The 14,646-nt window shown below is 37.4% G+C and overlaps 1 protein-coding gene and 1 long non-coding RNA gene across 2 annotated transcripts; one reads left to right on the top strand and one right to left on the bottom strand.

Annotated features, from left to right (window-relative positions):
* Positions 1-4,536: 4,536 nt before the first annotated feature.
* Positions 4,537-5,676, bottom strand: LOC146457597 (trace amine-associated receptor 9-like). The gene has a single exon (XM_085091703.1). It carries the CDS (start codon positions 5,674-5,676, stop codon positions 4,537-4,539), a length of 1,140 nt encoding a protein of 379 aa, XP_084947829.1.
* A 3,402-nt stretch (positions 5,677-9,078) lies between these two features.
* LOC146457596 (uncharacterized) lies at positions 9,079-10,676 on the top strand. The gene is made up of 2 exons (XR_014858423.1): positions 9,079-9,193; positions 10,145-10,676. It is a non-coding gene; the product is annotated as an uncharacterized LOC146457596 (long non-coding RNA).
* The last annotated feature ends 3,970 nt before the right edge of the window (positions 10,677-14,646 follow it).

The raw sequence follows: 14,646 nt of genomic DNA, 5'->3' as shown, positions 1-14,646 counted from the left end.
TAAAGCAATGGATACATCTTGTCATGTGATAGTAAGACCATCAAATATATTTCAACCAATTGTTGTCTGTTTATTTTTTTCGTAACATTGTAAACAAAGTGTTAAATGATCAGCGTGTTGTCTGTGTTTAACAGCCTTCCCCAGTCCTCGCAGTTTCAGCTTAATGAATATTCTCCTCAGCCTTTACGATATCGGAAGATTTTGCGTTGCAATCCGTTTTTAAGATGTCGATATTGAAATTCATTTGGTATGTCCTTTGTAAATAATACTGAGATACGAGGAAGTCATGAGCTCTATTTTTGTCGAAGACTCCGATTTTTCTGCTTCTCATGCTTCCAACAAGATTAATATGTCGTCTTCCGTTTACAGAGCTTAAAATTTACTATCTTGCTTTTAATTCTTTGGCAAGTGTGATTTTTTTATCTGCAATATCGTTGCGTATACCACTATCCTTCGTCTATCCTTACCAAGGCATGCCAGACTGAAAAATGCCGGGTATCCTCTAGATTAAAATACACCGTGCAGATGTTTGCTTACAGACTTGATACGTGTGTAGAATTCGTGTGCAGAATGTCCCAATTAAACATTTTTCTACAGTGTAAAAATGTCCAAGCACTCCAGCGTTGCATTCTACGGCCAAACGTAGGGAGCACGTAGAAATGTGAATGTCGTTATTCCTATTTATTCACTTTTTCAGTTATCTAGTTTATCAGTTTGACGTTTTGCCGGTAAAATGTTTTAAGTTTATAAGCTAAGTTTTAGTGTTAAAATTTTAAATTGGCCATACAGGAGTTTCACACTGCAATCTGATAGTATGAATTTTCAGTATACTTACCAAGGCATTCTAGAATGATGCTATCCTCTAAAATACACCTTGCAGATGTTTTCTTGCAGATTTGTTAAGCCGGCGAACTTAACTTGAATATGGACAACCTTTCCTGTTTTAAATCTGTTATGTTAAAGGGAACCTCCACTCCGACAACAAATTGACGGTGAATTAATTGTTGGAAATAATGCCTAAATTCTAAATTTTACTTTAAATAGCAGAAATGAAATTCAAGTGAGCTAAAAATTAGATATGATTATCGCCTGTTTTGGATTTTAAAATTCCCGGGCGCCGCCATTTTGGATTTTATGACGTCATATGGTTGCCGCTATTGTCAGTAAGCAAAAGTTCTTTGTTGTGAAACAATTGAGCAACCGTTTTACTTCATGAAATCCAAGATAGCGGCGCCCAGAAAATTTAAAATGAAAAATAGACGATAATCAAATTCTGTTTTGTCCGACACAGAAATATCATTTCCATGTTTTCCAACGAAATTTGAAATTAGATTGTATTTTCAACAATTTAACGTGAATTTATTTCAAGAGTGGAGGTTTCCTTTAAAATACTATTTCACTGCTTTAGATAACTATGACAGCGATAACCCTCGAACGTTTAAGACTGTATGTCTCAAATGTAACCGCTCTCGCAGTCTTCCTCGTCCAGTAACCTGTTGTTGTTAGTGTATTCATCTTGGCTTCTCTTACTTTTTTAATTTAAATCGGGTCCATAGTAATTGGCTTCTTGCCGTTGTGGATACACTGCCTAATTTAATTCAGTATGTTGTAAATGTTGTAAATGGCGAAACTAATAAACTAAAATAAAAATGTCCTAATTAAACATCTTCCTACAGTGTAAAAATGTTCCGGTTATGTGCAAGCACTTTAATGTCGACAAATGTATGGAGCACTTAACCATGTGAATATGTCGTTATTGTTATTTATTCACTTTTTCAGTTATCTAGTTTTTCAGTTTGATACTTTGCGAGTAAAATTTTTAAGTTTATTATTGCTAAGTTTGCTGTTATAATTTTACAAAATTGTATTTGACAACGAATTCATGTCTCTTTTCCACAACGATTACTTTTTTTCCGCGTAATATTTGCATCGACTCTTCTAGAAGAGTGCAAAAACCATTTCGTTTTGAAGGTCTTCTCTGAACAGCTGGTTTTGTCTTTTTGTCGCTCGGAAATGTTGCTTTTTTTTCCGCGTCATTGACCGCTAAGGTAATGTTCAATGATTAAATGATCCTGACCACATTCTCTTTTTCACAAGTTTTGCTTGTAGATGTATGGTTTTGTAAATAAATTTACATTTAATTTATTTTCCGTGTCCGCAAACTCGCCGATATTCCCGTAATTAGGTTTGTGTTTACCATAAACAATAGGTTGGTTCGCGAATTCAGCTATATGTATCGTTCACTTTGTAATGCTGGCTTTGAATTTTGTTCGTTAAATATTGCAAGTGCAAATCGAGTAACTTGACTTTTTATTACAAGTTTTGGTTGTAGATCAGTAGATTATGAAAACACGAGCAGATTGTAGCTAACGTATAGAAAAGTAAAATATATATACCTTGTTGTTTCGCTACTTACAATGTATTTGAATAAGCGACAACAAAAAAACTAATGCCGCATATTTGCGTCTGTCCATTAACGAAATGGTTTCGAGAGATGCTTTGAAGATTGGACATTAGAATGAACAATACAACATCATTTCCTGGTTAATTCTTCCGTGCTGTGGAATAAATGTATGAATGGGGGATGTTTCTTTTCTAGTTTCAGCTTAATGAATATTCTCCTCTGTACGATGTCGGAAGATTTTGCATTTTAATACTTTTTAAGCTGTAGATATTGAAATTCATTTGATTTCTCCTTTGTAAGTAATACTGAGATACGAGGAAGTCATAAGCTCTATCGATTTTTGTCGAAGACTGAGATTTTTCTGCGTCGCATACTCGCTTTATATGTTATCTTTCTTTTCCTGTTTCCTGAACTTAAAATTTACTCTCTTTCTTCTTTAACAACTGTGATTTTTATCTGCAATGGCGTTGCGTATGCCCTCTTGTCTTGTTTCCTTTAACTGTCCATACAGGAGTTTCACAGTGCAATCCGAGGGCTAATTTACTCATGCATCAAAATCTAGTGGACCATAATTTTCCTGTCCTGAGGTTTATACACCGCTCGTCAATCAATTACTTTTCAGATTGGTTAACAAGGCATGCCAGAAAAGTGCTATCCTCTAAAATACACCGTGTAGATGTTTGCTTGCAGACTTTTTACGTGTGTATAATTCGTGTGTAGAATCGTCCTTATTAAGCATATTCCTACAGAGTAAAAATGTTCGGGCAAGGCACAAGCACTTCAACGTCGCCTTCAACGGACAGATGTAGGGGAGCACTTAAAATATGAATGTCGTTATTGTTATATATTCACTTTTTCAGTTATCTAGTTTATCAGTTTGATATTTTGCCGGTAAAGTTTATAATTGCTAAGTTTGGCTGTTATAATTTTAACAAAAATGTATTTTACAAGGAATTCATGTCTCTTTTCCACAACGCTCACTATTATTATTCGCGTAATATTTGCATCAACTCCTCAAGAAGAGTGCAAAAACCCTTTTGAAAGGTCTTCTCGGAACAGCTGGTTTTGTCTTTTTGTCGCTCGGAAATGTTGTTTTCTTTTCGCGTTATTGACCGCTAAGGTAATCTCCAATGGTTAAATGATCCAGACCACTTTCTGTTTTTCACAAGTTTTGGTTGTAGATGTAGGGTTTTGCGAATAAATTCATATTCAAATTCAGTTTGCATGTGATGTTCATCCTCCGTTAATTTGGTTTTTTGTTTACCATAAACTCGAAATAAACAATAGGTTGGTTCGTGAATTCATCCCCTATATATATATCGTTCACTTCATGCGAAGACAGCTGTTCTTGATTCTTGAACGAAAATGGTTTAAACTCATTGTAAAAAAAATAAACTCACATTTAAACGACACAATCGAACAAGTTGTGACAAAGCGAGTTGTGAGCACATGGCAAAAATCGGATCTTTTTCGTAGAGATCGTGTGACCATGCGTGCCAATTCCGGAAGACTTTCTAAGCAATCGTCGACAAGCGTTGAGCGATCGAAGATATTCCGAACAAACAAAACGTTATCATCATCTTCATCATCCAAACTCTTTTTTAACAGACGAGTAATAACTGCGATTTCAATCTGCAAGGTGTCCGGCTTGATTTCGTCTTATTGTCCAGGAGTTTTACACTAAAATGCGAGCGTTGTGAATTTTAATACACGGTATATTTTGTGCCCTGAGGTAGCCTATGAGCACTAAATGAGCTTCCCAGGCGCGCAAAGACGGCGACAGTTTCCGCGACTCTCGCCGTCTGACCACGGCCGGGAAGCCTGTTCGCAGGATACGCTGAACTCTAGTGGGAGACAATCTTCCACTAGGTTACAGCGCTCTTCCGTCAATTGGTTTTTATGCTGTGAACCAAACTTAATTTTCAAAATTAAGTTTGCTTCGATCAGGTGTTCGTGTTAGTGTAGTGTAGTTAGATAATTTTTAGTTCATTTTCATCTCTTTTAATTAAGAAGTCTCAATTCTAATTCAGTTTACCTTAGTTTATGTTTTCATCTACTGACTTCAAAACGATTACGACAATCAATATTGTACAAACTGTGAATAAATATTTACAATACACTATAAACATGACTTATTCGCCAGTTCCCTCAATATGGACAATTTCTTCGGCTCGAAGATGGCTGAATGACAACAAATCCGGTTCTTGGTTGGCTACAGTCATTGCTGCTGAGAAAGCTTCAGAGGAAGTTGGCTGAACTTGAGGACGATGCTGTGGTATTGCTTGCATTGCTATCGCTGGTGGATTGTTCTCAGGCTGACGTAAATGCAAGATCTCAAGAAAAGCGAGGCGTAGCTTCTTAATTCGCCAACAGTAAATAATTGGGTTAAGAAGAGAATTTAACGAAATGATAGTCATAGACCAATTCCACAACATGTTCGTAAATGATGGAGTAATGTCAACTACATAAGCCGTGACTACAGCGATTATTATTACAGAAAAATACGATAATATCAGAGCACCCAGGATGAATGCCACGGTGGAAGCTGCCTTGTTGGCTTTCTTCAGTCTTTTAGCTTCTTCATGAGAAAGCTGTTCGGTTTCAAGGCGTTTTTGCTGACGCCTCGTTTCTGAGTAAATATATCGGTAAGCATAAACTATAAAAGCTATGCAAACTGAAATGATCGCATAAACTATTGCATCGTTGACCTTCATACAAACAAAATAAAATTCTGTTTCGATTTGACTGTCAATTACAGCAAAGACAAGCAGGTCAGCTATTATAAGCACTGTAAATCCCCACGCTAAAACTACGCAAACTGTTATTCGTTGTGTTGTAACAATGCCCTGGTATCTCAAGGCGTATTTGGTGGCGATATATCGATCCACACAGACTAAAACGAGATGAAAAAACGAGGCAAAACAAACTCCATAAAAAGGTATCGTGGATACCTTTTCCAACATGCAAAATGGTCCTTCACCGTAGATTCGCTCAATGTTTACAGCAATCAAGAAAGGTTGTACAACCAGGCCAGTTATCAGGTCCGTGCTCGCAAGGCACGCTAGGAGTATGTTGGAGTTGGATCGTAGTTGCCGTTTTGCTGCCACGGCAAAAATTATTACTGCGTTCAGCACAATGGTTAGAAGGGTAGCGATCGAGATGATACTAGTTATAGTAACTAGATGTTTGTACGTGTCATCCGTCAAGTAACTCCTTTGCCAAGCGGCGTTATACAAAAAAGGACAGTTTTCTTTTTCTTGCTCAACAGCCATGATGGATAAAGAGCAAGTGAAAGTCGCCCGTTGATGGTGAAAGCAAGTAGATTATGAAAACACGAGCAGACAGTAGCTGACGTGTAGAAAAGTAAAACTGGCGGAAGAATGGCTGATTGCATACCTCTTTGTTTTACTCCTTAAAATGTGTTTGAATAAGCGACAACAGAAGCACTAATGCTCATTTGCGTCCATTCATTATTAAAGGAAATAGTTTGGAGAGATGCTTTGAAGATTGGAGGTTAGAATGAACAACTCAACATCATTTCCTGGGTACAATTCTTCAGTGTTGCGGAATAAATGTATGAATAGGGATGTTTCTTTCGGTTAGTTTCAGCTTAATGAATATTCTCCTCTTTACGATATCGGAAGATTTTGCATTGCAATACTTTTTAAGCTGTAGATATTGAAATTCGTTTAGGATCTCCTTTGTGAATGTGAATGTCATTATTGATATACATTCACTTTTTCAGTCATCGAGTTTATGAGTTTGATATTCTGCCGGTAAAGTTTATAATTGCAAAGTTTTGCTGTTATAATTTTACATAAAAATGTATTTGACAACGAATTCATGTCTCTTTTCCACTGTTATTTACGTAATACTTGCATCAACTTGTCAAGTGGGGTGAAAAAACCTTATCAAAGGTCTTCTGGGAACAGGTTTGTTTTTTGTCGCTGGAAGCAGATGTTCTCCTTCTGCGTTATTGATCGCTACGGTAACGGTGAATGAAACTAATAATCAAAGGTCAGACTATCTCGGGCCAGTAATGTTCAGTTTGAGAGTTTTCCCGCTACCATTTTGTGTTTGTCTATAGTAGAAAGGAAAAAATTGCCTCATTTCAGAACGTTTGATTGGCTTTCAAAATAGATGGTCTCTGTTGAAGTTTCAATGCCATGCGGGTGCGTTAATGGCCTTGTGGATAATCTTTTGACAGATAAAATTAAATGATCCAGACCACTTTCTCTTTTTCACAAGTTTTGGATGTAGATGTAGGGTTTTGGAAATAAATTTATGTTTAAATTTAGTTTGCATGTGATGTTCACCCTCCTTTAATTTGTTTTTTTTGTTTACTATAAACTCGACATAAACAATAGCTTGGTTTACGGATTCATCTATATATATCGTTTACTTTGCAGTGTTCACAGGGCCGCACATAGCGCGGGGGCGGGGTGGGCAGCTGCCCTCACCTGGATGTTTCTAACATCACACTGATCACAAGAAATTCGACTAATTGACTGAAAAAATATTCCTTTAATATGAATTCCAAATAATTATTTTGGAAAATCTTTCGAGGCAAAAGCCAGTACCAGTTTTCTTATAAAAATAATTTTTTATGCAGTTTGGGCTGCCTGTGGTTTAGAATTTTGTGTGTAAATAAAGACTGACAAGCCTACGCCACTTTCGGGCGAGTGTTTTAGCCTTTTTAAATCTAGCTTATACAAGTATGTTTTTTTTTTTAGAGATTAATTAGTTTTAAAAACCTGCGCTGCTCGTAAGTATTTGTAGCGGGTTAGGATTTAACCATCATATGTTCATCATCCGACAGGGCATCTGCGCCTAATGATTTTTTAGTTTCCTCTTTTGAATTCTCTTCGTTTTGAATATGACCTCTTATTCCGTGTGTTCGACGACGGTGTTTTTATGCCATATGGGGCATTTCAGCTTGGTTTGGCTTAGCTCTTTTAAGTGCTTGATAGTTTTAACTGCCTTTCTTGTTGAGATTTGTGTAATGTTAGGACAGAAATTAATCATTGCTTGTATCATGCAATGAGCTTCATTCTGTAATTGTTGCAATGCCGGGCCCGGCTATTAGTGTTTGTCACAAGAAGTTGTGTTTCTTGGCACGGCTATTTGGTTTTTTGGTTCTCCAGTAATCGTTGTAACGTGTTATAGAGCTATGTAACTTGTCACAGCAATAATGAAAAGGCTTGAATTGTATTTAAAAAAACGACTGTGTTTATGCAAATGCTTCGCTCCGCTCAGTGGACGTTAAAGAAATGTACTGACTCTAAACGTGCGTGCAGAACTTTTGTTTTGCTTATAAAACCTTTTGTTTCCTTTGACGTTCTCCTTGCTGTCTTCGTCGTGTGTTCGTAAGGTCTCTATTGATCGTATGACTCAACCTTTGCCTGCATTTTTTTATATTTAGAACACCGGTGAATGATCAATTAGAACATGACCTCTTTGTTTTACGTAGTGATAGTTCCTTCGTTGTGGCGCCTTTAGAAATTGAAGGGTCTAAGGTGTAGTTTACCTAAAGACTATGTTTTTTCGTGCGTCTCTGACTTTTTTTGATTCATTTTTTTCGAAGTACGCCATCGTAGCTCTGAAGAGCACAAGTCCGCAGTCTCAAAAATGACTGAGAACTTGTTTATCATTTTAAACTGTTGATAAAGGAGAAGAGGAGGGGAGGTGTAATGAATTTTATCTAAAACTATAAAAAAAGTAAAACTAATAAGGGAGCTGGTAATAACAAGTGTGATCCACCTTGTCTGGGGGGGAAGGTTATCGAAGACACCACCTATCTCATTAAAATTACCAGCAAAATTGTATTGGCTTTAAAATTTGAGTTGACACAGAAAAATTCAGCTAGCAAGAGTCAGCATTGCTAGATAAACAAGAAAAATGACGTTTGAATTTCACTGTCATATTTTACTGCCGCATAGAGGGGTGGCTATGCAATAAAAACACCATCGGGGAAGGGGGCTGCAGGCAGCGACCAATATTTTCTTTGTGTCCTGTTCGAGTATTATAGTTTCGACCACTTCCCTAGCTGCAAACCAAACAGTTTGCCATTAATCTGAAGTGATTCTGTGTGATAGCAGACTGAGTGGTCGCTTGTAAAAAATATGTCTTTCACTGTGTGTCATGCTTAAACCATATTCTGTGTCATAAAAACGTCACCTGTATCCCCCTAAAAAACGTTTCAAAGTACCTTTATTTTTTTTGATAGAGTGGTTTTCGCCTTGGTCGAGGAAAGAGAAATCACTACCATGAAGGAGATTTGTAAATGTCATCTTAATTAATTATCATAAAATTTGGTGAACTTTAGCATTGAATTTCTTCAAGAATTATTCAGTACTGCGTTCAGAAGCTATATCACACACTCGGGTTTCATCTGATTTCTTGAAAAAACTCGAAGTTGGTTTAAAAAAACTCCACTGCGCCTCTTTTTTTCAGCCAGCTTCTCGGTGTACGAAAATCGGATGTAACACTCTTGCTCGTGTATTTTTGATATAACATCACTATCCACTTCTACTTCGGTTTACTAAACAGGTTTCATTGTCGCTCTCAAATCACCAACAAGAGAAGTCTCTAGAGTATTAAAACGTTTATTGTTTAGTAGTGAAAACATGGTATGCGAAATAAAAACTCATGTTTAATCCTTTATTACCACAACTTACGCCTTGACGATGTTTTCCAGTTGTTAAGCTAAATTTCTTTTTCTTTAGGGCTACTACGACAATAACATCATGAAGTGCATCGCGAAATGTGAAAAGAAACCACTTTTAGTTGGTGAGTTGCGGCGCAAAAATTTTCTGTTGACAAGGAGGGAGGGTTACCCTAGCACTCGCACGTTTTTTCCTTTTTTACGCGACGTGTTTACAAGGTGGATAGAGTTATCCTGGCGCCAGGGTAACCCTAGCTGGCTTGTAAACGCTCTTCCAGAAAAAACTCGCCTACCCGGGACAACTTTTCACTTGTTTCCATGCCAGACCCTTTGAAAGTGGAAAAGAGCGGTCAAAATGGCGGACCGAGTACGACCTGGCTTTCAACACCGCCATTTTCATCTTCCTTTACTCACAAAAAAACGCTCCACAGGCCAATTTTACAATTTTCTATAATTTTCCAGCGCTTTCGCCCACGTCGCTCTTTGTAGTATAGTTGATCCGAGTGATAAGGTAACCCTCCCTGTGAAATTTTGCTTGTAAACCCAGGCCATCTTTAACCCGCTTGTTAGGGCCCGAACCCTAGTACTAGGGTTACCCTCCCCCCTTGTAAACAGGCCCTAATGGAGCTTTGCCTTTGTTCGTTTCTTTTTCTGCAAATAGCGGCGGGAACTTATCTCTTTCGGAAGACTCGCATTGTCAGCTGAACAATTTAAGAGTACCGATTCCGTGTGAATGTTTCGCGTGACTAGCTGCAGAATTCTTGCTACAGGAATTTTGTATCCTCACTGCCAAAACACCACTCGCTGCCTTAGCGGAATTAAGATATGGGAGGCAAAATTTAGCCTAGCCAAGAGAGTGAGGAAGGTAAGGCGGAACGTCGCTGAAGAGGAGGAGGGAGGGTAAAAATATTTTAGGAGCCAAGGCAGAGCGCCTCACGTAGAAAAAACGGCAAAAAAAAAGAAGAAGAATTTTTTGACTTTTTTTTTTGTTTTTTTTATTATTGTGTCTAGACAATTTTATGACGTATCCCTCAATCCAAACTGCCTTGTTTGTTCGTCTTTGTGTTTTTTTGTAGGGTTGGCTTTCAGCACTCAAGTTTGTGACGAGCTGCCAGTTACGGAAAGAGACATGAGGCTAGATCACGTGATCTCATGTGAACCAGACTAACGCACATACAGAGTATTTATCGCCGGAATTACCAAAGTAACAGATGAACGGATTTAATTAAACTGATTGTTTCTCATAGATATACACAGGATTCAGTATGGACAACTCCTAGGCGTGCCTTCTTGCTTCATTAGTCCGCGAGAAGCCTGGAAGGGGTCTCCTTCTCCACGTGAAGCCTGGGATGGGTGCGGGCGAAGGTGACGTCGCCTCGCGAAGGTAGCACCCAAGCCTAACCGAGCTGGAACCACATACTGACTACAAGTTGTCTTACTTAACTCAAGAAAGTAATAACGGATTTGGGTCGGGGGATGCACGATAAATGGATTTTCATTTGTTTCTTTCACCCAACTATCTTAGAACCTAGGACAGGCTACTCTTGAAGTAAGGGCGTTGAAGCAATGGATACTTCTTGTCATGTGGTAGTAAGGCCATCAAATATATTTCAACCAATTGTTGTCTGTTTATTTTTTTCGTAACACTGTAAACAAAGTGTTAAATGATCAGCGTGTTATCTGTGTTTAATAGCCTTCCCCAGTCCTCGCAGTTTCAGCTTAATGAATATTCTCCTCAGCCTTTACGGTATCGGAAGATTTTGCGTTGCAATCCTTTTTTTTTTTTAGATGTAGATATTGAAATTCATTTGGTATGTCCTTTGTAAATAATGCTGAGATACGAGGAAGTCATGAGCTCTATTTTTGTCGAAGACTCCGATTTTTCTGCTTCTCATGCTTCCAACAAGATTAATATGTCGTCTTCTGTTTACAGAGCTTAAAATTTACTATCTTACTTTCAATTCTTTGGCAAGTGTGATTTTTTTATCTGCAATATCGTTGCGTATACCACTATCCTTCGTCTATCCTTACCAAGGCATGCCAGACTGAAAAATGCCGGCTATCTTCTAGATTAAAATACACCGTGCAGATGTTTGCTTACAGACTTGATACGTGTGTAGAATTCGTGTGCAGAATGTCCCAATTAAACATTTTTCTACAGTGTAAAAATGTCCAAGCACTCCAGCGTTGCATTCTACGGCCAAACGTAGGGAGCACGTAGAAATGTGAATGTCGTTATTCCTATTTATTCACTTTTTCAGTTATCTAGTTTATCAGTTTGACGTTTTGCCGGTAAAATGTTTTAAGTTTATAAGCTAAGTTTTAGTGTTAAAATTTTAACAAAAATGTATTTTACAACGAATTCATGTCTCTTTTTCACAACGCTCACTATTATTATTATTATTATTATTATTCAATAGTTTCATATTTACATTACACTACATACAAGACTTATTCGTCAGTTCCCTCAATATCGACAATTTCTTCGACTCGAAGATGACTGAATGACAACAAAACCGGTTCTTTAATTTATTTTCCGTGTCCGCACACTCACTGATATTCCCGTAATTAGGTTTGTGCTTGACTATCAACAATAGGTTGAATTCATCTATATGTATCGTTCACTTTGCAATGCTCCGGTCAGTACTTTGAAGTTTGTTCGTTAAAATATTGCAAGTTTAAATTGAGTAACTTTACTTTTTTATTGCAAGTTTTAGTTGTAGATGTAGGGGTTTTTTTAATACATTTATATTGGAATTTCTATGCAATACTCACTGATATTCCCGTAATTACGTTTGTGTTTAACATAAAACAATAAGTTGGTTCGCGAATTTATCTTTATTTATCTGGCGTTCACTTCGCATTACTCAATACATTATGTCTGGCTTTGAATTTTCTTCACTACATATTCCAAGTTTTAATCGAGTAACTTAACTTTGACTTTTTTATTGCTATAGTTGAGTATTATTTTCAGACGGTACATACGTGCTACATTTTTAAATGACTTATGTCCTCTACAACGTCACATTGTCTGATCTTTGGCTCGATAAAGCCGTGCGTGAAAATTGGCTGATCAAAATGTCACTTCTCGAAAATTTGCGTTATTACGTGAATCACATAACGTGTTATTCAACGCTACCAGACAGCGAGAGTCGTGTGCGGCTATCAACCCGGTCAGTTCACAACAGTAACAAAAGGCGATATAGCGATATAGGAACAGGCAGGGGGCCGCAAAATATACTCGTTTTACAGCAGAATCGAAGCTCTATTTGAGCTTATTTCGTTATTTCTGTACATTTCATATCAATAAAGACGTTACGTAGTCCCGTAACGTGACTTCATCAATATTGTACAAACTGTCAATAAATATTTACATTACACTATATACAAGACTTATTCACCAGTTTCCTCAATATGGACAATTTCTTCGGCTCGACGATGGCTGAATGACAACAAAACCGGTTCTTGGCTGGCTACAATCATTGTTGCTGAGAAAGTTTCAGAGGATCGATCGCGCGAAGTTGGCTGAACTTGAGGTCGATGCCGTGGTATTGCTTGCATTTCTATCGCTGGTGGACTGTTCTCAGGCTGACGTAAATGCAAGATCTCAAGAAAAGCGTAGCGCAGCTTCTTAATTCGCCAACAGTAAATAATTGGGTTAAAAAGAGAATTTATCGAAATGATAGTCATAGACCAACTCCACAATATGCTCATAACTGATGGAGTAATGTCAACTATATAACCCATGACTACAGCGTTTATTATTACAGACAAATAGGACAATACCAGAGCACCCAGGGTGAATGCCACGGTGTAGGCTGCCTTGTTGGCTTTCTTCACTCTTGTGGCTTCTGGAAAGCTGTTCGGTTTCAAGGCGCAGTTGTCGTTTTGCTGCCACGGCAAAAATTATTACTGCGTTCAGCACAATGGTTGGAAGGGTAGCGATCGAGATGATACTTGTTAGAGCAACTAAGATGTCTGTACGTGTCATCCGTCAGGTAACTCTTTTGCCAAGCGAAGTTATACAAAAAAGGACATTTTTCTTCTTCTTGCTCAACAGTCATGATGGATGAAGAGCAAAAGAAAGTCGTCCGTTGATGGTGAAAGCAAATAGATTATGAAAACACGAGCAGACGGTAGTTAACGTATAGTAAAGTAAAACTGGCGGAAGAATGGCTGATTGCATACCTTGTTGTTTTACTACTTAAAATGTGTTTGAATAAGCGACAACAGAAGGACCAATGCTTATTTGCGTCAGTTCATTACTAAAGGAAATAGCTTCGGACAGATGCTTTGAAGATTGGAGACCAGAATGAACAACACAGCATCCTTTCCTGGGTAATTCTTCAGTTCTGTGGATTAAATGTATGAATAGGAGATGTTTTTTTGCCAGTTTGATCTTTAATGAATATTCTCCTCAGCCTTAACGATATCGGAAGATTTTGATTTGCAATCCCTTTTTGGAGATGTAGATATTGAAATTCATTTGGTATGTCCTTTGTAAATAATACTGAGATACGAGGAGGTCATCTCAGCTCGATTTTTGTCGGAGACTCGATTTTTTCTGCTTGACATGCTTTCAACAAGATTTTAAAATATGTGGTCCTTCTTCTTCCGTTTACTGAGCTTAAAATTCACTATCTTACTTTCAATTCTTTAGCAACTGTGATTCTTATCTGCAATAGCGTTGCGTATGCCAGTATGCCTACCAAGAAATGCCCAACTGAAATATGGTATCCTCTATATTAAAATACACCGTGCAGATGTTTGCACTTGATACGTGTGTACAATTCGTGTGTAGAATGTCCCAATTAAACATTTTCACGGACCTACTATGCAAAATTGTTCAAGCACTCCAGCGTTACACAGGTTAAATTCTACGGCCAAACGTAGGTGACACGTAAAAATATGGATGTCGTTATTCCTATTTATTCACTTTTTCAGTTATCTATTTTATCAGTTTGACGTTTTGCCGGGAAATTTTTTTAGTTTATAAGCTAATTTTTGGTGTTATAATTTTAACACAAATGTATTTGACAACGAATTCACGTCTCTTTTCCACAACGCTCACTATTATTTGCGTAATATTAGCATCAACTCCTCAAGAACAGCGAAAAAAACCCTTTTGAAAGGTCTTCTCGGAACAGCTGATTTTATCTTTTTGTCGCTCAGAAACGTTGTTCTCTTTCCGCGTTATTGACCGCTAAGGTAATGTTCAATGATTAAATGATCTAGACCACTTTCTCTTTTTCACAAGATTTGATTGTAGATGTAGGATTTTGTAAATAAATTACTATTTAAATTTATTTTCGGTGTCCGCACACTCACTGATATTCCCGTAATTAGGTTTGTGTTTAACATAAACAATAGGTTGGTTCGCGAATTCAATTATATGTATCGTTCACTTTGCAATGCTCAGTACATCACGTCTGGGTTTGAATTTTGTTTGTTAAATGTTGCAAGTGTAAATCGAGTAACTTGACTATTTACTACAAGTTTTGGTTGTAGATGTAGGGTTTTGTAAATACATTTGTATTTAAATTTCCTTGTAAGACTCACTGATATTCTGTAATTAGAA

This window comes from Pavona decussata, unplaced genomic scaffold, assembly GCF_977016875.1.
Source record: "Pavona decussata unplaced genomic scaffold, jaPavDecu1.1 SCAFFOLD_238, whole genome shotgun sequence".
Lineage (NCBI taxonomy): Eukaryota > Metazoa > Cnidaria > Anthozoa > Scleractinia > Agariciidae > Pavona > Pavona decussata.
Note: the sequence above shows the minus strand (reverse complement) of the source record. Positions and strands in the feature narration are given on the sequence as shown.